This window comes from Jaculus jaculus, chromosome 6 (genome assembly GCF_020740685.1).
Source record: "Jaculus jaculus isolate mJacJac1 chromosome 6, mJacJac1.mat.Y.cur, whole genome shotgun sequence".
In the NCBI taxonomy this organism is placed as follows: domain Eukaryota; kingdom Metazoa; phylum Chordata; class Mammalia; order Rodentia; family Dipodidae; genus Jaculus; species Jaculus jaculus.
The window spans coordinates 115569086-115595129 of record NC_059107.1 but is presented as its reverse complement, the minus strand read 5'-3'; the positions used below and the strand labels follow the sequence as shown (position 1 = coordinate 115595129).

The window sequence follows — 26044 nt, the reverse complement described above, 5'->3', positions numbered from 1 at the left end:
AACCAGACAGACAACAAGTACACACTTGTGCACCAGTGGCACGCAGCCTCTGTGGGTAACCATCTGTTCTCTGATTGGACATAAGGCTTGCTCAGTGGAAGAGAACTCATCCTTGGTACTGGGGGGAAAATGTCATATTCCCATAGTCAGGAAACTCAGACTTCAGAGAGACTCCCCAGTGCAATCTGGAGAAGGAGAGTGGGCTTGCACACCAAAATCTCTCCAACAACTTTACATACCTTTTAACCCAAGCTGCTCTCATTCTTGTTTGGAGAGTCTGCTTTATTTTGTCAGAGAAAACAGAGGAGAGTGGAGATCCATTGATAAGACAAGATCACTAATTTCCCACCATGAGACTTGCCACCTCATCCACATCTGCCAGGGCCCAGTAGAACTTGTACTGGAAGCAACACCATAAACACTGCTCTTACTGCTAGCCTGACAACCAGCTCCAGGGTAATGGTAGCAGGCACAGTGATCAAGCACAGCCTATAAAAACAGAAATCCAGAGGGTGCAAAGAACTCAACACTAAATCAGACTGCTAACAGGCCTGCCATGGCTCAGGGAACATTGCATTACAGGGAGAAGAAAGAATGGAAAAGCCACAGAGTGGTTGGGAATACCAACCACTGAGGTACAGTCCCCCTACTATCACATGGGAACTGACTGAGGCCTTCAGTGACCCCACAGTGAGTCATAACCAGACAGAGGAGGTCCCCAGGGAAAAGAGAACAGGGGACACAGAATAAAATAATGATTTCTATGAGTTGAGGCCAGTCTGAGTCTTCATACTACATAGTGAATTCCAGGTCAGCCTAGACTAGAGCAAGACCCCAACTCAAAAAAAAAAAAAGAAGAGCACCTGGCACTAACAAACTTGAACTGTATATAGACAAAATGTTCATCTTTGATGTTAACAAGAAAATATCGTCACTATTGCCATTGTGGTAGTGAATGTTGAAATCACTGAAGTTGGGGGGTGGAAGAGATGACAATATTTTCACAACCCTACCAGTTTCACTGGCTCTGGCTCTATTCCAAACTGAACTTCTCTTGAGAGAGATGACTACAAAGCTGGGCATGTGAAACCTCTGTTCAAAATCAGGAAAGGGGAGCTGGAGAGATGGTTCAGTGGTTAAAGACTTGCAAAGACTGACAATCTCGGATCGATTCCCTAGTACCCATGTAGAGCCAGATGCACAAAATGGAACATGTGTCTGGAGTTCATCTGCAGCATCACCAGGCCCTGGCATGCCCATTCTCTCTCTCTCTCTCTCTCTCTCTCTCTCTCTCTCTCTCAAAATAAATAAATAAATAAATAAATATATATATATATATATATATATATATATATATATATATATAATATATATATATTAAAGGCAGGAAAGGGGAGACCAGATGAGGTGCACTTTCTGAAAACATACTCTTTTCTCAGAGACACTGCACTCCTGAGTAGCAAGGGTAACAATAGCATGGAGGATAAAGCCAGGTGGCTAGGAAGGTGTGGTGCTAAGCTTGCATGTACTGAGAGTTGAAGCTAAGCAGCCCATGATAGGGTGAAGGTCATTCCAGAAAGCAACAGTTCATCCACCCAGCTGTGCAGTGAGAGATCTGCCTAGACTTGAATTCAGGAAGGCCCTATACTAAAAACACCCATGATGGCCAGGGCTCACTCCGCACAAGTGTAGAGTTCCTCAGATGGGAACAAGGAAAAAGGGTGGGAAAAGCTATATCATATTTTTGCTCTCATTACAGACCTAGTGAGAGGAATCTGTTCAATCAGATGGGAGCCACCAACCTTCCTTATAAACACGAAAGCCTGTGTCTTCACCTGCTGATGTTATTACTTAACAAATGAGGGTTCATGTCTGAGACCCAAGACAGGGAAATAAATGATATCTTCTGCCAGTTTCAAGAGAATTCTGTTCTAACAAGCAAGGGCTAAGCAAAAGATTCACTCACTTTACTTAGAAATGGATGAAAGATGTGGTCACAGATAATTCACTTTTCTTTTTCTTATAAGAATAAATAGCAGCAATTATGAGGAAAAAATATCACCTGTCTGAAAAGCCTTTTTAAACTTTAAAACATTTATATTTAAAAGTAACATTAATTGTCCCTTAACTGTTCAAGTGAGACCAAAAAGATTTTCCTTAATGCAAATACATTTAGCTGTATTATGGCAATAAACATTACAGGATTCATCAGTGGTCTCATGAATTCTTTCCTAATGGTCAACACCTGCCTTTGATCTGATGAGAGACACCACTGGGGCGGAAGATCTGCCCTGAGTGTACACTGAATGATTGGTAATCCCAATGCAGCCCTGAACCTAGGACTTGATTTAATAAGCTTATACTATGCTGCATCAAATACATTTTTGTTACCAATATGTTAATTACATTTGAAATATAAAATAATATTGATAATTTTAATGTTTTCATTAAAACCTTTTTAAATGAAATCCCTTGAGCACAATTGCTCTTTTCCTTCAGCAACAGAAGGAAAGAAGACTAGAAAGAAGACTGAGGCTGGAGAGATGGCTCAGCACTTAAAGGTACTTGCTTGCAAAGCCTGGTGGCCCAGGTTTAATTCCCTGCTACCCACATAAAGCCAGATGCACAAAGTGACACACGTGTCTTGAGTTTGTCTGCAGCCTCAAAATGCCCTGGTATATGCTCATTTCCCTCCCCTCCCATTTAAAATAAATAGAAATGTTTTGTTTTTTTTTTAACGGACAGGCATTGTACTTCCTCTCCTCTGGGAGTATCTTTGGTGTTTGCAACTGGGATGAGAGTGGATATGTGTACTCTTGACAGCTAACAGGTAGAGGCTAGGGATATCACTGAATATCCAATAATGCGCAGGACATACCCCTCCCAAACACACACATATCACAAAGGACTGCCTGCCTGACCCAACACATAAATAGTACCATGAAATTATATCCTAAAAGAGGCAGGCAGAGGGCACAACATGGCAGAGGCCATAGCAGCTTTATTCAAAGAGACAAAAAGCACATTAGGAAAAATTTGAGCACTTTTAAGTTCTTTTTCTGTCACTATACATATGTGCTTGTAACTTGTCACTGTGCATCCTCTTCTCATCCCAGTGTGTGATGATGGTCTTATTGGAATAACCTTGAATTTAAACCAGTTAATGTTACATAAAGGAAGTCATCTGTCAACATGACGTGTGGTCAGTCATGGTACTGCTTAGGCTCATGGCTGATCAAAGCGCGCAGCCAGGCAGCACTGGGGCAGAATCTCAGCTGTGGGCACTGCCCTGGGAAGAAAGAGCAGAGCCTCCCTAGCTTCCAGCAGGTTGTGACCTTGAATCCAAGCATAAAAACATGCAAAAGCAACTCTCCCACCAGAAAAACCAAGAATTACCAATTTGCAAGGATTTTCTTCTCTACTGTCCCCAGAGATAGAAAACTTTCCATTGCAGAAACAATGTAACTGGCCATTCCTTTTTAAACCCAATCCATTGCCTGCCCAAGTTAAGAGAACCCAGTGTCTTTAACATGCAAACTATGAAAACAAGTCAAGAACGTGTTTAAAACCCAACGTATGTTGAAAGCTAGGATTACAAAATGCACTCTAGCAGAATGACAAGAAAAAAAAAAATCAATGTTTCATATAGTGTTCTTTTTTGCTACTTTGATTCCCATCTCTGCCTGGGGTTTCGGGGCTCACCTTTGTCTCATTAGTGCTGCCTCTCCCACCACAGTTCAGCAATCGGGGGCTGTTATTTGGAAGCAGAGAACAAGCGCCAAACACAGGAGCCAAGCTGAACATCACAAATTGGAGAATCTGCCCTCTTGTTGCTTTTCAATTGAGAAAATGGGATTTCATTACAAAGACAATGCCTGCAAAAGTGCTCAGGCAGGAAATAGCACTTCCAGTAGAGTGTCCCATAGATTCAGGCTAAGAGGGGGCATGGGATTTTGTGATCAGCAAGTATTAAAGGCATTTCTACAGGGAACTTAGTCTGTATAGCATATTTCTGAGAGAATGCAATAGAAACCAACAGTAAAGGACAGGATGGAAAGGAACCCACTGTTTGTAGTGTAGTTCTGGTGCCCTTTGAATTCTTAGTGATATACATAAATTAACTAACTGTAAAATGATAGTTTTAGGTCTGAAGAGATGGTTCAGCAGTTAAATATACTGGCTTGCAAAGACAGATGAGCTGGGTTCGATACCTCTCATAAAGTCATATGCCCAAAGTGGCACATGCATCTGGAGTTCATTTACAGTGGCAAGAGGCCCTGGCACACCCATATAGTCTCTCTCTCTCCTTGTAAATAATTTTTTAAATAAAAAATGATAATTTTAAACAAATGAACATTATAAATGTAAAATGAGCATATAAAAACAATATGAGGGCTGGAGAGATGCTTAGCGGTTAAGCGCTTGCCTGTGAAGCCTAAGGACCCTGGTTCGAGGCTTGATTCTCCAGGACCCACGTTAGCCAGATGCACAAGGGGGCGCACGCGTTTGGAGTTCGTTTGCAGTGTCTGGAAGCCCTGGCATGCCCATTGTTTCTCTCTCTCTCTCTCTCTCTCTCTCTCTCTCTCTCTCTCTCTCTCTCTGTACCTGCCTCTTTCTGTCTCTGTCACTCTCAAATAAATAAATAAAAATGAACAAAAAAATTTAAAAACAAAACAATACGAAACACCAAATTGTTGACTTCCTAGTTTCTATCCTCTGACTCTGTCTCCTCTTGTCTGTGTAAAATTTTTGTTTGTTTGTTTGTTTGTTTTTTCAAGGCAGGGTTTCACTCTAGCTCAGGCTGACCTGGAATTCACTATGTAATCTCAGGCTGGCCTTGAACTCATGGCGATCCTCCTACCTCTGCCTCCCGAGTGCTGGGATTAAAGGCATATACCACCATGCCCAGCATTGTGTAAATTTTTTTTAAAACACTACCAGGGTCTTCACTATCTGGAAATCCACCCCAGGCACCTCCAAGACAGTACATCCCAAACTCAAATCCTCCTCTTCTATCCAAGCCTTTTTTCCCTTCCCATATTCTCAATCATTATTAGAAATAATTCCCCACACCTCTGTAACCCTGTCATCTTTTTCTACACCAACCCTATTGTGCTTCAAGACCTTGGATAGTGCCCTGGTGCCACCAAAAGTCTTAGTTTGACAAATGACTGTGGTGTTGCCCTGGTGATAGATCTCAGCCTTGATATATAAACTGTACCCTGGATACTGGGGTCTATCAAGTTATGCTCACTTATACCTCCCACGTGCCTCCACAACTTGGTTCTTGATCCTCCCTGAATTTGGAAAAGCCTTTGGAAAGCCTTTTCACTTTTGTTTTATCTCTTCTCCCTCTCTCTCCTTTACCCCTCCCCACCCAGCTTGTCCAAAACTGAACTCTCTGTCCACCCTTCCAGACATCCATTCACATTATACCTTCTCTGAAAAGCTTTTTAGAACAATTCTTTCCTCTCTATCCCTCTAAAACTTTGCACATACCCGAACAATAGCCCTAAACATGCTCCTTCCTAATTATTTATGTTTCTACTTCCACTGGCAGAATGTGAACTGCTTTTAAAAATGAGCTACTATATTTTATTCATTTTTAAATCTGCTGTACTTCCTTGCTAACACTGCACATAAATATTCCAGAATGAATTGGCTGAAAGTACTTTGGTAAAAACGTAACACATTATCCCCAAATTTTATAGACCTCTGTGGCTAAAATCTCATTTCTTTGCCCTCTCTTTCTGCATACCTATTGGCACGCTATCACAGGTCTCAGGAGGATCAGCTATTCAAAGGGAGCTAACAAAATGCCTGCTATTTGTAAACAGGACCATTTGTAAACCCTCTGGGCTAGATTTAGAGATTGCCTTTCTAACTCTGACAGTGCTCCTTTGAGCACTCCACTCTAAGAAGCATTTCTTTTCCAGGTGTCTGGAGTCCTATAAGTAACCTTTGTTTACCCTGAAAACACTTTCAGGGAAGCTGCAGAGAGCTGCAAAGCAATGTGGCGATCCTGTAGGGATCCACCTGGCCAGTGACTCGTGCCAAGCTAGGAGGGGGAGGAGGGGCTTCAGAGACTCAGCTCTAATCCCTGCCCACTTCCGCTGCTATCCGCTACTTAACTGCTTGGGCCTCAAGGGTTCTCTGCTCCCCAGTGAAGACCCTGGCAGCCCATTAATCACAAGCTTGTTCAAGTAAAACAAAACCATAAGCAAAGTGATAACTTGAATGGCTTAAAGGACAGTGGGCAACAAATTAGCCCGAGATTAGGTTGAGTCATGCCTTTGAATGGAGCTCAAAGGGCCAGAAAACCTTGACAGCTCCCAGCCTCGGGGTCTTGCCTTTGCTGCTCTCTTGTTTTGAAATTTTTCAGTCTGAAATATGTGCATTCAGGTCTGTGTTCATATATCACTTTCCAGGATTCTGTTCAGAGGACCCATGCTGAAAAGGCAGCCCAGTGATTTTCCATCTCTTCCCACCTGCCTTCACAGCACCTACTGGTTCTGCATGGTATAAATAATACCATATTACTATCTATCTGTTCACACACTAACCAGTCTCCCCCATCCACCCAGGAAGGCAGGGATACTATCTGCTGACTCATTCCCAAACAATTCAAGAAAATAATATATATTATATTTTTTTTTTTTTTTTTTTTTTTTTTTTTTTTTTTTTGGTTTTTCAAGGCAGGGTCTCACTCTGGCTCAGGCTGACCTGGAATTCACTATGTAGTCTCAGGGTGGCCTCGAACTCACGGCGATCCTCCTATCTCTGCCTCCGAGTGCTGGGATTAAAGGCGTGCGCCACCACGCCCGGCTATATATTATATTTTTAAGCATAAAAAAGAAATGGAATGAATGCAGAGCATTAGAAACATGGAGACTGTCCAACCCCATATATGATGGCAGCAATAGATTAGAACATAGAGGTTCACAGTTCACCTGCCACTACTCACCCATAATGGAACAGCATAGTACCACCTTGCAGCTCCTCTGTCTACTCTAAGCCCTCTCATTGTCCAGGATAAAATGGACATAAGACCCAAAGGAGAATTTTCTTTCTTTTTTAAATTTATCTGACAGAGAAAGAGAGAGAGAGAGACAGAATGGACACATGCCAGGGCCTCCAGCACTGCAAACGAACTCCAGACACGTGTGCCCCCTTGTGCATTTGGCTAATGTGGGTCCTGGGGAATCGAACCTGGGTCCTTTGGATTTGCAGGCAAATGCCTTAACCGCTAAGCCATCCTCCAGCCCCCAAAGAATTTTCTTGAGGGATGCTGACATGCAAAGAAGAACCACCAGCTTCATAGTTATCTGGAGGTGATGGACAAAACTGGAGGAATGTTCAAGAAACAGAGATGTTAGAGAGATAATAGCACAACATTATAAATCTGGGTATGATTAAAAAATATGAAAGTAGCTTGTAATGGTGGCACACGCCTTTAATCCCAGCACTCAGGAGGCAGAGACAGGAGGATTGCTCTGAGTTCAAGGCCACCCTGTGACAACATAGTGAATTTCAGGTCAGCCTGGGCTAAAGCCAGACCCTACATCAATATATATATGAATGAAAGGAGGGCTGGAGAGATGGCTTAGAGGTTATGGAACTTGTTTTCAAAGTCTAATGGTTCAATTCACCAGTACACACATGAAGCTGGATGCACAATGTGGTACATGCATCTAGAGTTTGTTCGCAGTGACAAGAGGCCCTGGCATGCCCATTCTATCTATCTATCTATCTCATAAACTAACTTTTTTATAAAAGAGGAGAGGTTATTGCTAATAAAATACCATGGTAGGTGTGTGTGACACTTTGGACATGAGGAGTACCTCCCAATAAGAGGCACGTGTGTGTGTGTGTGTCCTGGCTCTATGCCAGTGTCCACCCCCCTGTGCCTTCCTCTCCTCATCAGGAATTGAGGTTGGTCCAAGCAGAAGGTTCAGTAGTTGGGATAAAGTAAAAATGTTAAAGCCAAGCGAGAATATCAGAGGTCCCATGTACAAACTGAAGACTTGGACCCTTCAACCAGCCCTTCCTTCTTAAGAAAGTACTATGGTTCTTGCTTGCTAGAAAGATAAATTGCTTAAGATAAAAGAAGGCTCACATTCAAGTCCCATTCAACTGAGCATTGACCACTCACAGTGTAGAGGCTTTGAATGTGGGTACTTACGGTTCTGGGGTGTAGAGTGGATCAGAACCATGCCGGACATACTGAGTACAATGGAATACTCTGTAGGCCAGACCTGCCAGGAAGTCTCGTGGGCTCAGGTAGCCAGCCACTGGCCTCACTGTGAAACCAGACCTTTCTAAAGAGACATTAGAAAAAGCCAGTTAGGGGCTGGAGAGATGGCTTAGTGGTTAAGGCATTTGCCTGCAAAGCCAAAGGATCCCAGTTCAATTCTCCAGGACCCACATAAGCCAGAAGCACAAGGGGGCGCATGCATCTGGAGTTCATTTGCAATGGCTATAGGACCCGGCATGCCCATTCTCCCTCTCCCTCTCCCTCTCTCTCTCTCTCTTTCTCTGCCCCCCCCCCGCCTCTTTCTCTCTCAAATAAATAAAATATATTATTTTAAAAAAAGAAAAAGCCAGTTAAATATCAACCTCAAGACCTGAGGGCCCACACATTATTTGTAATGTTGTTCCAGAAACAAAGTAATCCAGGTTCTAAAACTCCTGACAACTGAATGACATATCCTGTTAACAGCTACCACATCTGAGGCTTCTGGTGACTAAAAGATTCTCATGAATGATGGCTTCCAAGGGAACAAGACATTTATTAAAACAAAAAGGAAGTTGAAAATATTTTAAGATACCTAAATTCAGAAGCCAAATTGGGATTAAAAAATCCCAAATACACAGGAAATTATGTTCTAAAGTGATGCCTACTACGCATTCCCCATTGTCTTTCTAAAGGATGCACCCAGGGACCTGCTCTGCTTGCATGTTCAGCAGCATGCAGCTGAGGCACTCCTTCACTAGTGTCTTGCTATCACACTGGAGCCCTCTATGTCCATCTCTCCTAACTCCATTCTGTATGATGGCTTTTGTGATAGAATATGAATCACTTGTGATTTGAAACTTGATGATTAATTGGTTCATGGTAGGAGGAAACAAAATAATAATACATTACACATTAAAATCTATTAAATTTCCTGTACCATTAACTCAGTTAAACTGTGATTCGTCTATATTCTCAACTTTATAAAAACTAAAATATGTTATCAGGCATGGCAACACATGTCTTTCATCCAAGCACTCAGGAAGCTGCAGTAGGTAGATCACCATGAGTTCGAGGCCAGCCCGGGACTATAGAGTGAGTTCTCGGTCACTTTGGGCAAAGTAAGACCCTGTCTCAAAAAACAAAAACAAGGGCTGGAGAGATGGCTTAGTGGTTGAGCACTTGCCTGTGAAGCCTAAGGACCCCAGTTCAAGGCTCGACTCCCCAGGACCCACGTTAGCCAGATGCACAAGGGGGCGCATGCGTCTGGAGTTCATTTGCAGTGGCTGGAAGCCCTGGCATGCCCACTCTCCCCTCTCTCTCTCCCTCTCTCTCTCTCTCTCTCTCTCTCTCTCTCTCTCTCTCTCTGTCTCTTTCTCTCTCTGTCTGTCACTCTCAAATAAATAAATAAATAATTTAAAAAAAAAAAAGAAAAAGAAAAGAAAAACCCAGGAGGGGAGGGTAAGGGTACAGGTAGGGACACAAAACTGGACCCAAATGGCAATAGTACCATAAAATTCTTCATCCTAAAAGTCAGATTTAATGGTTGAACCTTCATCAGGTCCTCAGAGGGAACATCTGAATCACAGGGCCCTGGAGAGGATATGATAAAGACTAATCTTAATCTTCTCCTGTTTCTCTCTTGCTTGCTTTCTCTCTCTCTCTTTCCCCCTCTTCTCTCTTCTCTCTATTTCTTTTATATTACCTCTGTTTTTCTTCCTTCTTTTCCTTGGCACTGGCCTATAACTCTCAGTATCAGCATGTGGCTAACATCCACAATGAGCTGTTGATCAGAGAGACCTACAATGTTTCCAAAAATAAGACAGGTTTCTGTCAGAGTACTTGATGGCCCACCAAAGTAAGACCCTACTGCCTAAGACACCATAATGCTGTTGGTATGGAACATGAAGCAACCTGGCTGGAATCTGGAACAGAGTCAGTCCTCAGACAGTTAGCTCATCTAGTGTCAGAAGGTGGTACATGAGCGACTGGGAGAAAATGACAAACATCTGTCCAAGCAAGTCATGGTCTACTCAGCAATAAACAACCTGATGTGATGCTCACACAAGTGCAATAGTGGCACACGGCCATGGTGGGAAACCAACTGCTCTTGATTTGGCTAACTGATCTCAGTGGAATGGAACCCATAGCTGGAGCTGGGATACAACTCAGAACCATATCCAAAAGAATGAGCCCACTCTCCATTATCAAGCTTCCACCAATCGTTGGCTACAAGGGGGCCTACACCTATTAAATTCTCCCTACAGTAATTATGGTTATCCCATTTATTTGGTGCTGACTTCACTCTCTGTTGGAGAATTTGCTTCTCCTTTTCAGATGGACACAGATCCTGAGGAGAGAATCAGCCCATCATAACTCACCAGGGTCCCAACTGAAAACAAGAGTAATTGGGGAAATGAGCAAGAGTGCTGCTTTCTTGGTAAAGCTTGTACCAGCACAAAGGCGAAGGAGACAGACACAGAGAACACTCAACTCCTACCAAAGCAGATATTCAGAGACACAGAGGCTCTCAAACCTCATCACTGAAGTTGACCTGAAATGATCCCATCATGGCTCAGGGAAATTTTCAGAAGAGGGGCAGAAAGATTATTAGAGCCACATGTTGGGACATTATGATCAGAGACATTTCCTCTTTACCTATAACTGATGGCTAACCCCACAATGCATGACACAATTCCCCAATGAGAAGGGTCCCTGCAGAGGGGGGATGACAGGGAGAGGCTAATGATAATACCAACATGGCTATATACACACTGTGTACATAACTAATAATAAAATAAATAAATAAGAAAAACCTTCAACTCCATTGAGGAGAGTCCCCAATGGAATGGGAGCAGGGACAAGGAAAAGAGGGTACCAACACATAACGTGTCCATACAAAATATGTTGTTAAGAATAAGAATAAGAAAAAGAAAAGAAACATGTTTTTAAAAGTTATGTGTTTTGACATGGTTGCTTTACATTATCTTTTTTATTTTTTAAGATATTTATTTATTTATTTGAGAGGAAAAAGGGAAAAAGAGAGACAAAGAATGAATGGGCATGCCAGGTCCTCTAGCCAGTGCAAATGAACTCCAGATGCATGTGCCACCTTGTGCATCTGGCTTATGTGAGACCTGGAGAGTCAAACATGGGTCCTTAGGCTTCACAGGCAAGTGCCTTAACCACTAAGCCATCTCTCCAGCCCTATATTTATCTTCCGAAGAATAGGGTTTTTTTTTAGTTTTTTTTTTAAATTTTATTTATTTATTTATTTGAGAGCGACAGACACAGAGAGAAAGACAGATAGAGGTAGAGAGAGAATGGGCGCGCCAGGGCTTCCAGCCTCTGCAAACGAACTCCAGACGAGTGCACCCCCTTGTGCATCTGGCTAACGTGGGACCTGGGGAACCGAGCCTCGAACCGGGGTCCTTAGGCTTCACAGGCAAGTGCTTAACCGCTAAGCCCTCTCTCCAGCCCAGAATAGTTATTTTAATGAAAATTGTGATTATAGAAACCAATAAATCTATCTCCTCCTATAGTTTCATGTGTGGTAAGAGCTCTGTAAATGTCTACTCTTAGCAAACTTCTATTATATAAAACAGTATTTATTAGTCATCATCATTATCATCACACTATAATTGGCAACTAGACTCATTCATGATAGATAACTCAAGCTTCACAGCCTTTGACTAACACCTCCCCATCTCTCCTACTTCCCCAACTTCTGGCAATCACTGTTCTATTGTTTGGACCTGTGTAGTAAACATTTTTAGATTGCACATGAAAGTGGGATCATGTAGTATTTGTCTTTCTGTTTTGGGCCTATCACCTAGCATAATGTCCAGAAGGGATATTCTTATCCCTAATTCCAGCATTGTACAGTCTCCCATTTTTAAAGTTCCTACTTATTAGGTCAGAAACAGTCCTAAAATAAAAACATAACTAAATTTACAAAACAAGTCCATTCTGGAATTCAGATACCTACATGGAAATAACAGTGTTTGCAGGCCTCCTCAGACCCATAACCCTGACAGTATCATGTTCATTCCAAAAGTTTTCACTTTGATGGTTCCTCGCTGAATATCAAAAACACATAGTATATTTTTCTTCTTTCTATATTACATCAATTAAGCCAATATATCTCACATGTGGGATGTGAATTGTGGTACACAGAGTAATATTTTTTATTTTAATAGCAATGCACTTTATTTTTATGTAGATTGGGAAACATAAAAGTATGACATCAAGAATTTTGAATTTGTATATATTATTGGTTTTAGAAGTTTCCATTTTTTCAGTTAATTCATTAAAAGAAATAAAATCACAAACTTGCATTGTCTTTATTATTGCTAGTGAGTAAGGTGAGCTGAACCCACATAGCCTTTCATGAAAATTTAGGAGGCAGATACATCAAAAAATATGAGATAGTATTCAAATTACTAAGGTTTGGTAAGGATTGATACAAGACAGTAAAAAGGGAACCTGATGTATAAGCAATGGATCTCAGAGTAAATATTCAGTAAACATATGTCTCAGCAGAGCCATGGGGTGAGCAGAATCAAGCTAAGCTACTATAGAGGCATTATGTAATTAGCTGGTAATTAAGTGATACGGATCAGCAGTTTTCCATCTTTTCCTCAGTAACAAATTCAATACAGTGGGTAATGTTCACACTCCAGATCCTCCTCCATGTGTGTAGTCATAAGGCTAGGTGTGCTTCTCAGAGTACCAGCTGTCTCCTGATACACAGGTATACAATAAAACCAAGGGAGGAGAGATCCCAGTAGCTATTATGATCAGGAGCTGGAGGAGCAGTAATCCAATTTCTGGACAGAGGAATAGGACCTGAATCATTGTTCTAGTCCTAGGATCTATGACTTTTGAAAATCCCAAAGGGTCATTATTTGACAACTACTTAAACCTGGCTTCAGGAGCCCAAAACTATACAGCAGGAAGCTTTCTAATAGGGAACAAAACCAAGCATTGCTTCCTCCTGTAGGAGTTAACCCAAACTGGCCTGTCAGTCATCTGAACAAAGTCCCTTAGGAACAGCTACTTATTCTAAAGAAGTTAAAAATAGTATAAAGCCTGCTTCAAGTATATACAGGATCATTTTGACCAATTACCCACTTTCGTCCCCTTGACAGGGTGCTTTGGTCTACTCTAGTAAATTCCTCTACACTGTGCTACATCTGAATTCTTCTGATGGAAGTCACAAGGACTTGGGAACAGAGGGGAATCCAGGCCCAGATCCTGGTGTCACCAGGAGAAGAGTTTTTACTTTTTTTAACTTTTAAATTTTTTAAAATTTTTTGTTGTTGTTGTTTTGGTTTCTCAAGGCAGGGTCTTGCTGTGACCCAGGCTGGCCTGGAACTCACAGAGATCCTCTTACCTCAGCCTCCTGAGTGCTGGCATTAAAGGTGTATACCACCACTCCTTGGCCTAGTTTTTACATTTTTAAATAAACATATTGAAATGGCTATGTAGATAATCACATGACTTCCTTGAATTTTATCTCTTGAGCCACAAAACCTCAGATATTTACAATCTAGTACTTAGGTGAAACAGTGTGCCCATCACAATAAAAACAAGGAGGAGCCACTGAGAGTTGCTGAGCAGATATGTGAGGGGGAAATAATGCTTTAGGTAATGTTTCAGAAAGGAATTTTTATATTAAAGCAGTGAGCAAGAGAGTAAATGGAAGCCTAGGAATTAAGGTGACAAAATGGTAGGGACCTCAGTGTGGATGGTGGTAATGGAATGGAAAGAAAAGGATCAATCTGTGAAAGGTCATCATGCTAGAAGTCACAGACTAGCAGACTTCTAGATATTGAGTAGTCTGAAAAATAACCCTCCAAAATGTCTACATCCAAAATCTATAGATGCTACTATCCTTGGGGAAAAAATGGAATCTACAGACGCAATTTTTTTTTGTGTGTTTTTGTTTTTGTTTTTGTTTTTCAAGGTAGGGTCTCACTCTGGCTCAGGCTGACCTGAAATTCACTCTGTAGTCTCAGGGTGGCCTTGAACTCTCAGCGATCCTCCTACCTCTGCCTCCCGAGTGCAGGGATTAAAGGCGTGCGCCAGGGCTGGAGAGATGGCTTAGCAGTTAAGCGCTTGCCTGTGAAGCCTAAGGACCCTGGTTCGAGGCTGGGTTCCCCAGGTCCCACATTAGCCAGATGCACAAGGGGGCGCACGCGTCTGGAGTTCGTTTGCAGTGGCTGGAAGCCCTGGCGCGCCCATTCTCTCTCTCTCTACGTCTATCTGTCTTTCTCTCTGTGTCTGTCGCTCTCGAATAAGTAAATAAAAAAAAAAAATTTAAAGGCCTGCGCCACCACGCCCAGCGCAATTTGCTAAATTAAGGATATTTAGGTGAGAAGGTAATCTTGGATTATCCAGGTAAGTTCTTAAATCACAAAGATCCTTTTTTAGAGGCAAGCAGGAGGGTCAGTCAGAAACATGAGATGTGGCAATAGAAACAAAAGGCTAGAGTGATGTAAGAAAGGGGCCACAAACCAAGGAGAGCAGGTGAACTCCAGGAGCTGGAAAAGGCAAGGGAACAGAAGCTTCCGGAAGGAATGCAGCTCTGCCTACACCTTGATTGTGGAATCCTGACCTCCAGAACTATAAGGTGCTGATATGTGTTCCTTTTTCCTGGTGTGGCGTGATGTGTGGTATGTGTATGTGTGTGAGAGGATGAATGTGGAGGCCAGAGGAGACCATCAGGAATCCTCTGACTGTTCACCCATGCATTTGCTTGAGAGTGGGTCTCTCCCTCAGCTTGAAGCTGTCATCGATCAGTGAGTCCCTGAAAGTTTCTGCTCTCTGCACCACACCACAGACGGGGCTTACAGACGTGCATGACCATGCCCAGTTTTTCCATGGATGTTGGGGAGTTGAGCTTGGTGGTCTCTAGCCAGAAGGACCCTCATGCTTCAGCAACAAGCAGGCTTAACTACTGAACAATCTCCTCAGCCCTATAATGTATTCTTTGAAGTTACAAGCTTGTGGCTATTTTAGCAATGATCAGATAGTGATATGAGACTTGATTATATATGGGAGACAGTGAGCAAGGATTTTTAGGAGTCCTTGGAGAAAGCCTGAAAAGCCCAGGGAATAAAGCATTACTGATAGAAACAGAGAATCCTGGTAAGGAAATGAGTTTCAGCAAAGGAGGCCACATCGCAGCTATGGCTTTTCTACCCACTGTCTTTAAATGGGGAGTAAAGGGAAGCCCATTGAAGAGTAAAAGAAGTGGGACCATCATGAAATTAAGCCTCCTGCCCAATCCCTCCCAAGATCCCAAAGCATTCCTAGCTGCTATCCTAGGACAGTCAGTGAGGAGGGACAACTCAACAAGTAAGAAATGAGTTACTCTCTGACTCACGTCATTCAGTGCTGTAATGTTAGCAGTGATACAGGAGGCACTGGAACACAATGTATTCTTAAAGATAATGATTGATCGATTGATGATTCACTGACTGATTTGCCCCAGAGGAAAGTCAGTCACTAATATCCAATGTTGTCCATATTTATTCATCCAGTATGTAATTTTTTTCTTTTTTTTTAATATTTTCATGCATTTATTTGCAAGCAGAAAGAGAGAGAAAGAAGAAAGAATGGGCACACCAGGACCTCTAACCACTGCAAGTGAACTCCAGATGCACGCACCACTTTGCCCTTCTGGCTTTACATGGGTACTAGGGAATCAAACATGGGTCATTACTTCAAAAAAAAAAAAAAGCAGAAACAAACAAACAAAAAGAACATGGGTCATTAGGCTTTGTGGGCAAGTACCTTAAGTGCTGGGCATTCTCTCCAGCCCAGTATGTTATTTTAACAAGGCAAACAGAAAGGGATTTTTGAGGTAATTCTGTACTCTGAAGCCCAACAGAGTGGTTCCTGGATCATAAAAAGCTCAAAGCTGATATCTTTTGTAGCTATCCTTTGGGACTTCCAATTATAACAGCAAGCCACAGAAGGAAAGAGACCTCAGCAACCCCTATGCTACATAACCAGCCAAATCCCTTTCTCGGGCCAAGTGCCCATTCTGCTTCCCACGGGTAGCTCAAGCTAATTGCTGGATCAATGTTCTTAAATCACTACTTCTCCTTGTTGGAAAAGGCTGTTGCTGCTTGGTACGTTCTTAAGAGGCTCATGAGGATAGTAAATGAGAAAAGGCAGCCTGTTTGAAGAGATCTTACCTTTCAGAAACATGGAAACATCTTCCAGTTGAGGCACGTTGTCCTCCCTGTAGCCACAGTACTTGGTCAGCAGAGGGAAGTTTTTCAGGTACTCTCGACAAGCATGAGTGGGATAGAGTTTGGAGAGCTCCCGGAATACAATACCCCAAGTTTTAGTTTCTTCTTCTGTGTATTCCACCCTGGGAATGGGCTGACCACTGGGCAGGTGGGGAAAAAAATAAATGAGTGTTGCTTTCAACCAGTAGACTAAAGGTGTTGTGTCATCAAGGCAAGTCAAACTTTTGTAAAGCAGAACACCTGTGTGCTCAAAAGGATCCCACTAAGTGTTGCTTTATAAAATAAGTGTGAATCTCCCAACTAGTATGTACGTTTGGACTCCTTATAGAACTCAGTTCTGAAGCTAAGGTTGGTAACAAGTAACTATTGTGGGTGAGAAGGAAATTGCCTTAAGTGTGAAACTGTGTTCTGAGAGGATTTTCTGTAGTCACGAGACAATATTAAACTGGTATTGTCTGTTGAACATACAATTGCTTCATTCCCCTATCCACATTCACCCCAATTTCCAAATGTAATTTTGAAATTATTTGTTCAGTGTCCAAAATGATTGGCAGATACTAAGTGTCTAAGTTGTATTTAAAAGTGAGAATTTTGCAGTCTACAAAATGAGAACTATTTATTGCAGGTCACGCTGAAAGGTACACCATGAAGCTCTGCTACCTAGGACAAGTGTTAACAAACTTTTACTAAAGGGCCAGAAAGTAAGTAATTTAGGTCTGTGAACTCTGTTGTAATTCCACCACTGTACCTCAAAATCAGCCACAGAGAAAATGTAAAAATAATATGGAGGAGGAGGAAGAGGAAAAAGATGGAGAGGAAGAAGGAAGAGGTAGTGGCCTGGTAACTTGATCTTATTACTGACAAGTCATCCTGGATGGGTACAGTCATGGAGAGCTCCCTGGGGAAGACACTGCTTGAGCACAGACTTGCAGGCTACCTAATAGTAGACAGCATCATGAGTAAAGTTACCTGGGGCTAGTAAGACAAAAGAAGCATAGACATGTGCCTTTGAAAACTATCAACTAAGGGAATATAATCTGAATTTACCTCTGATTAAGATAACCTATCCTGAAGCCAAGTATGCCTATACTTGGGAGGCTGAGGAAGAAAAGATAGAAAGTTCAAGGACAGCCCAAGCTACATAAGGAGACCCTGCATGTGGGGTGAAGATACCTATTATAAAAGTGAATTAGGACTTGTGAAAACCTCTTATGATGTGCTTAGCAAATCCAGCATGCCCCCACTGCTCTTTTTGGCCACTCATCAGAAAGAGTGCACACATGTGAGTTCACACGCACACACACACACAAACACACACACACACACACACACACAGAGAGAGAGAGAGAAAGAAAGAAAATTAGGACCTTTGCCTCAGTAGTCTGCTACTCCGGCCTTTTATCAGGTAGTCACCACAGGAGCCCACACACAGACAAGACAGCCAGAGCCTCTTAGCATCACTGCAGGGCCTCAGGGAGCTTAGGTCATTTGGGAGAAGTGACGAGGTCATAATAGAGAAAGAGGACAGTAACAAGAACAAGATCTAAAATAGTATCTCTTGCTGCATCCCAACCCCTGCACTCCACACATTTCAGTGTTTCTGACAAAAATACATTGTTTAGCCGGGTGTGGTGGCACACACCTTTAATCCCAGCACTAGGGAGGCAGAGGTAGGAGGATCACCACAAATTCTAGACCACCCTGAGGCTATATAGTGAATTCCAGGTCAGCCTGAGCTAGAGTGAAACCCTACCTCGAAAGAAAAAAAAAAACAAACATTGTTTACAAATTAGGTCCAAATGTGGTCCATCTGCTTTAAAAAAATTATTTATTTTATTTATTTGAGAGAGAAGGAGGGAGGGAGGGAGGGAGAAAGGGAGGGAGGGAGAGAGGGCATGCCCAGGCCTTCAGCCACTGCAGACACATACCAGTAGCATGCACCACCTTGTGTATCTGGCTTACATGGGTCCTGGAAAATCAAACCAGGGTCCTATGGTTTTGCACACAAGTGCCTTAACAGCTAAGTCATCCCTCCAGCCTCAGTTGCTTTTATTTTAAGAAAAATTAAAGTACATGATCAATGGAGGAATAATATACAGAAGAAAGAATGAGAAATTAAGATTTGCTATCTCTAAGTACTAAGACTAGGGCTTATGCAAACCAAATTAGAACAAGATTAGCTTTGTTTGAATTTGGCTGTTGATAAATAAAAAATTACAACCTGACAAATATTTGCTGGGAAGATCAAGACAGCTAAATCCTAGGACCCATGATGAATTTAGAATGGAGGCTTGATATGGAAAGATAAAAACAGAAAGGATGCAAGGAAATAAGTATATAAATGAGCTGTCTCTAGACCCAGAAAATTCAGCTAAATCAATTTGAGTCAGGCAGGCCAATAAAGCTAATAAGGGCTGTGTGCAATCAGAAGGTAGGAAAGTGATGAGGCTGAAACAATAAATGAAATATTGAAAAGCCATTTGAAAAGAATCGTTAGGTCAAACTTTTCCCTCCAATATCAATCTGCAGACATGCAGCATTTCAAGGAGCAGCTGCATATAGCCAACAGTGTTCAAGAGAAGAATAAGCATGAATTGAGGTCGGAAGAAAGAAGTATATAGGTCTGTTACTTGATCAATTTCCAGGAGTGCAATCTCAGGAATACAGATGGCTGCATAGATTCTCATCGGTTTCCATATGTCTACCTGCTGGAGAAGCTAACTCACCTCTTTGGGACGGTGACTGGTGTAAAAGACTGCCGCTTCCTTGAATCCAGGTGAGGCATGGCTGGTCCTATGCATGCAGGAACACCTCACACCACTTGGAGTCCTGATCTGGGCAGCTCTTTAAGTATTTAAAACTTTGTCATAATGTAAAAGCTAGTCTGCTCCTCGTTTCTACTTAAAATATAGAAAATATAAGAAACTGCCATTTTCTATGTACTTCATGCAAGTATATAATAGTTCCTATAAGAGTTTGTCATACACTTTCTTTTTGTTTTTTTGGTTTTTCAAGGTAGGGTCTCACTCTAGCCCAGGCTGACCTGGAATTCAGTAGGTGGTCTCAGGGTGGCCTCGAAAACATGGCGATCCTCCTACCTCTGCCTCCCGTGCTGGGACTAAAGGCGTTTACCACCACGCCCGGCTGTCAGACACTTTTTTGAGGATGAGTCTTTAAATGAATTAGCCCATTTTGTTCTCACAGGAACGCCACAAGATTGACACTATTATCTACATTTCACACTTAATGAAACTGAGGCGGCTCAGAGAGATGAAGTGCTTGTCTAAAATCTTATAGGCAGTCTGGAATAAGATAATGTGGTCTTCATTGATTTGTACATACCAATGAAATTAAAAGTTTATCCCAGATATCAATTTATTTCATATACCAAACTAAAATAAGACTTGCAGGTATGTGTAGTCATGTAAGGAGACAGCTGCCCCAACATACCTCAAAAGGGGCCTGACTGAAACTAAGGAAAATTGGCGAAACAAGCAAGGGTGATGTTTTCCTGATGAACCGGATACCAGCACAAAGGGGAAGGAGACCAACACAGAGAAAAATCAACTCCTACCAAATCAGAAAGCCAGAGCCTCAGAGGCCCCCAACACCTCAGCACTGAAGCAGACCCAAAATGAACCCAACATGGCTCAGGGAAATATTGCGGAAGAGGGGGCGGAAAGAATGTCAGAGTCACATGTTGGGTCATGATATGCAGAGACATTTATCGTACCAATAACTGGGGGCTAACTCCACAATGCACGACCCATTTACCTCAACAAGGAGGGTCCAATGGGAGGGGGTAGATCATGGATAAGCCTAAACAATGGTACCAAACTGCCTGTATTTGCTGAAAAGAAAACTAATAAATTAAATTAAAAAATAAATAAGAAAATTGAAAAATTAAATAAGCAAAAAAAAAGGAAAATATCATTTACAATCATGTCACTAGAATTTGTAGATCATTAAAAGTACCATAGAGGAAAGGGTGGACAGGACCCTTTTAACATGTGTTCTCTGAAATGTAAGAATACCAGAGCATTTATCGTACCAATAACTGTGTGCTAACCCCACAATGCACGACCCATATACCTCAACAAGGAGGGGCCAATGGAGAGGGGGTAAGCCACAGATGAGCTTAATGATGGCACCAAACTGCCTGTATTTGCTGAATACAAAACTAATAAAAACTAAATTAATTAATTAATTTTTTTAAAAAAGAATACAAACGTATTGCTGGACGTGGTGACACACACCTTTAATCCCAGCACTCGGGAGGCAGAAGTAGAAGGATCACTGTGAGTTCAAGGCCACAGTGAAATTACATAGTGATTCCAGGTCAGCCTGGGCTAGAGTGAGACCTACCTCAAAAAGAAAAGTGTTGTCTAATGCCCAGAAAAATCTAGAAATTTTTGTGAAACCCAATATGTTGAGCCTGGGAGAAAGATGGTGAATCCCACCCCATTCAGTTCTCAGGAGGAAAAAAAAAAAACAAAACACCTCTTGATTGCTTTCACCTCTTGTGAAGAGTCCAATGTTAGTCAAACAACAATATGCCTGACCCCAAGGAAGGGTCACTGGAGGGACCACTGACAAAGCCAAGAGAGGCAGGGCACATATTGCATGTATGGAGGTGGAGAGAATGACCCCACCCCCAGAAGCAATGTGTAACGCTGTGCAGGGAGCTCCACTTTAGCAAACAGCACCCCATCAGAAAGAACCTGAACAAGAGCCGGGCATGGTGGCACACGCCTTTAATCCCAGCGCTCGGGAGGCAGAGGTTGGAGGATTGCTGTGAGTTCGAGGCCACCCTGAGACTACATAGTGAATTCCAGGAGAACCTGAGCTAGAGTGAAACCCTACCTCAAAAAACCAAAAAAAAGAAAAAAAAAAAAAAAAAAGAAAGAAACTGAACAAGAGTGGATATGGCCCAAGACCTGCCCATCACGGGTATTCCAGAAATCATAGAAAAGACTCTCACCTCCTGCCTGTCTCCACTTCAGAGGAACTAGGTCCAAGAGGAAGGAAAGTAGAGACCTCAGAATCCAGCCTCAAGCCACCCTCCAGAAATAAATAAATAAACCAAGAATTACACACATATTCACTCCAAATAATTAAGGGGGAAGACAGGATGCTCTTTGATTCAAGTTTGAGATTAATCTTTTTTAAATGAACAGTACCAGGTCTTAAATACCCAAATAAGACTACACTAATAATTGAAAATGACAGGAAATTAGATGTTGCTAGGGAACTCACTTCCCTGCAGGAAAGTAGATCCAATACAATATAAGTGAAAGGAATAAGTGTGAAAAATAAAACCATTTTCTGCTGATATAAATTCCATCAAGATGATAATTCCCAACACACTAATTACACATGAATAAGAATTGGGTATATGGGGAGTCTCCTCCATTTCTATAGAATTAGTTGATTTCTCAAAGTCTTAACAGCCACCAAAATTATTATTCACAGCTTCCTAATTCCCTAAGGAAAAATAGATGTGATTCTCAAAAGTTCATTCACTGAACATTCTGCCTTCTTGTCACAGAATGACAAGCTGAGGCTATATAAACATTGAGGGAAATCAGTGTGCCTTGAGGGTGGGACAAGAAAAGAGCTGATGTTCATCTCAGGGCCAGACCTGGGCATGAAAAGAGAGAGAAACCTGGTAGGTTTCTCAGACATGATAAAACCTTTCTTGGGAAATGTTCAAAGCTGTGAGAGGCCTGTTTCTTTCTACATGGTTAGATACATGAGGATACAGCACTAGCCTAGTGTTTGTTCAGAGGTCCTGGAACTCAGTCCTCCAAGAGGAGAACGAAGAGGAAAGGAGAGTGGAAATGGGTGGTGCATCCCACTCTTCCTAGAAATAGGCACAAGGGGAATACAGTGGTTCTGAAAACCTACCTGGCCCTACAGAAAGACGCTGGAAAGGGCACAGACCAACCAACCCATCAGGGAGCAGGTATGGACTGAGTCATTCTGAGCTTGTTAGAGTCACATTATTTACCAGTCATTTTGACACAAAAATTTAGGGCCTGATACACTACCAAGACTGGGCTTGTGAGAAGTCTTTCTTTATAGCCAGATTAGTGAGCAGTGATGCTTTATTTTACTTAACTATTTGCTTGATCTTCTCCACCAGGTCCAAAGGCAAACGATTTTTCTTCCTTTTTTTTTTTTTAATTTAGAGAACTGGAAAATATCTGTTGCAGTAGCACTCACTGGCTGCTTCTGAGTATCCTTGCTGCTACAATTCCCAGTAAGATGTTCAGTTTCTCTGTTTGTGTCATCTTTAGAGATGCTCCAGTGTGGAGAAGCAACTCACTTGTTCAGTGGTGGAAGACATGAGAGGCAGCAGCTGACAGTAATTACATCAAGATTGTAAGACTGGCCAAAACAGAGCACCAATTTCATTCTTTGAAAACAGTTGGATTTTTCTCAGAGGCAAAGACCGAACAGAGCAGAAGGAAAACGGAGAATTGGTTAAGGGGATGGGTGAATCTGATAAAGAGTTGGGAGAGAACTTGTTTTCTATTTTATTGTATTACATATTCCTTAGGGCAGGAGATGTCTCACTTCTTCAAGAGATGTTTACCTGCCTTCAAGACACTGTACCTCTCATCTTTGCCTCCTCTTTTCTCTCTTTCCCCACCTTTGCATGGGGTTGCAGAAAGAAAATGAAGAGATGAAATATAAAATGCATCAAAACTTTTCAACTCATTAGCAATTAGTAGCTCCACTAAGGATCATGTCAGGGCCTTTGGAGAAAGTTTATGTGAACTGCAAGGCTAGTCACCCCTGCCTTTGTTCTTCTTGACTTATGAGGGTCATTTATGGAGCCTCTCAATGAGTATACCCTGATTGCTGAATAATTTCCAGGAAGCTGTCTCTAATTTATGTCTCTTCCTTCTGATCCAGGAAAGCACCCAAGAGTAGAGAACAGTAAGATTGACCTATTTTTTCCAATATTAGTATAAGAATTATCCATTTTAAGTCAAATGGATTTTCTTTAATTTGTTCTCCATTTCGTATTTGTTGACAATTTTTGTACCTGTATGGAATCATCGTTACAACTAATTATACTTCTCACATTGAGGTGAGTCCAGTATGGGAAAATTCCAGTCAGAACTCTCTTACTCATAGCCAGTGATATAAGCTCACTCATCACTATGCTTCATGAAATTGTGCCTCCTACATCCAGGTGACTCAAAGGAGTCAATGAATGTTCAGCAAGAAAATGATTAATGCATCTGAGACAGAAAAAAAAATGTTACCAGAAAAAAAGAATTATCATCAGTGGAGTGGATGAATTCCATTATGGTTTAGGCAGAGAGCAAGTTTATTTTTCATACTGATTTCCAAGAATACACAAGAAATGTTGCTGGGCATGGTGGTGCATGCCTTCAATCCCAGCGCTCAGGAGGCAAAAGTAGGAGGATTGCTATGAGTTCAAGGTCACTCTGAGACTACATAGCAAATTCCTGGTCAGCCTGGGCTAGAGTGAGACCCTACCTAAAAAAAAAGAAAGAAAGAAAGAAAGAAAGAAAGAAAGAAAGAAAGAAAGAAAGAAAGAAAATAAATATCTAGGGTCCCTAAATTTGGTAAAATTAAACTACAAGAATTCCAACCATAAAGGATACCCAATAACCAATGATAAAATATTGACAGTAATTATCAGAGGGACAAAACCCCAAAAGTAAAATACTTAAAACATTACCAAAGTACCACCCCATGTCTATTAGTCACAACAGCTAGATATGGGTCAGCTAAGTGTCAATTAATAGATGGACAGATAAACAATGGGATATTACTTAACCATGAAAACTGGATTCCTGCAATTTTCAACTAAATAGATGGAACTGGAAGATAGCATACTAAGCAAAATGCACCAAATGCAAAGAGATAAGCACCACTTGTTCTCTCGCATCTGTGGAAGTTAAAAACAAGGTCAACCTGAAAGTAGCAGAAGCTGGGAAAGGTAGAGGAAGGAAAGGATGGATAAAAGGAAATTGGATTTTACCAGTGCATACTAAATGCATGTATGGAAAATCATACTGAATGCCATTAATCTATACAGTGAATACATACTCAAAAGTATAATAATAATAAAAGTACAATATATGTTATTATTCTAAATCAGCCCCACATTAGAATATATGATTCTTGAATGCAGGCATTTTTGTTTACTTCATTCATTTTCTTATATCCCTGCCACCCAGAATGGAAGCTGTAACATGTTGGTAAAATATTCATTAATATTTTAGATATTCAAGGTAGACAACATTTGTTGAATAAGTAAATATTTTTTTAATTTTTTGTTCATTTTTATTTATTTATTTGAGAGTGACAGAGAGAGAGAGAAAGAGGGAGAGAGAGAGAGAGAGAGAGAATGGGCATGCCAGGGCTTCCAGCCACTGCAAACGAACTCCAGATGCATGTGCCCCTTGTGCATCTGTCTAACATGGGTCCTGGAGAATCGAACTTCGAACTGGGGTCCTTAGGCTTCACAGGCAAGTGCTTAACCGCTAAGCCATCTTTCCAGCTTGAGTAAATATTTGTTAATGTTTTATTTTTATTTATTTATTTGAGAGCAGGAAAGAGCCAGAGTAAGAGAGGGGGTAGAGAGAGAAAGAGAGAATATGGGTGTGGCAGTCCTTCCAGCCACTGTAAATGAACTCCAGACACATACACTACCTTGTGCTTACATGGCTCCTAGGGAATTGAACCGAGGTCCTTTGGCTTTGCAGGCAAGCACTTTAACTGCTGAGCCATCTCTCTAGCCCTGAGTAAATAGTTTTTAAGGATTGATAAGAAGAACAGTTGTGTATCATAAAATCTGGCAGATACATATTTGTCTTCCCTCATCCCTACCTCATGTATGTTATGCTATGGAAAAAGTAACTCTGGAGATCATAAAGACTTCGGTAAGTTTTATGGTAGCTCCCAGTTATTCTTATATACAACTTACATGTAAAGGGTGCTTGCTCCTAAATTTCTTTTTAAATATTTTTATTTATTTATTTATCTCTCAGAAAAAGAGAATGAGAATGGGCACAATAGGGCCTCTTGCCCACTGCAAACAAACTCCAGACAAATGCACCACTTTGTACATCTGCCTCTATGTGGGTACTGGGAAATCAAACCCTAGGCCAGCAGACTTCACAAGCTAGTACCTTTAACTGCTGAGCTACCTTCCTAGCTCCTGTTTTTAATTTTCTTTACACAGCTTCCTAACCCATGTCTCAACTCTATCACCCACACACACTTACAGGTTTCATTTTCACCAAGAAAGAAAACAACATCTGGAAACCCAAAAGGACATAAAAGTATAAATTGACTCAATGTAAAGATATTTCTCTGCTTGGACATCCTGATGAATAAGTTTTCCAAGGTATTTTCAAGTTTCCACCAAAGGGAACTCACAAATCAGTGCAGCAACTTAGCAGCTGCTGAGTTATGTGACAATTCTAAAAGAGCCAGGTGTGGTAGTGTAAGCCTTTATCCCAGAACTTGGGAGATGGAAGTAGGAGGATCACTGTGATTT

At 41.5% G+C, this 26044-nt stretch overlaps 1 protein-coding gene across 1 annotated transcript in view; it reads right to left on the bottom strand.

Annotated features, from left to right (window-relative positions):
• The window catches only part of Tph2 (tryptophan hydroxylase 2), a 132410-nt gene that overhangs the window by 70452 nt on the left and 35914 nt on the right, over window positions 1-26044 (bottom strand). Inside the window, exons 7-8 of the mRNA XM_004650111.2 lie at window positions 16441-16637; window positions 8183-8318 (exon numbers count right to left, since the gene is read on the bottom strand). Coding sequence (XP_004650168.1) covers window positions 8183-8318; window positions 16441-16637 — 333 coding nt within the window. The remainder of the gene's footprint in view (window positions 1-8182; window positions 8319-16440; window positions 16638-26044) is intronic.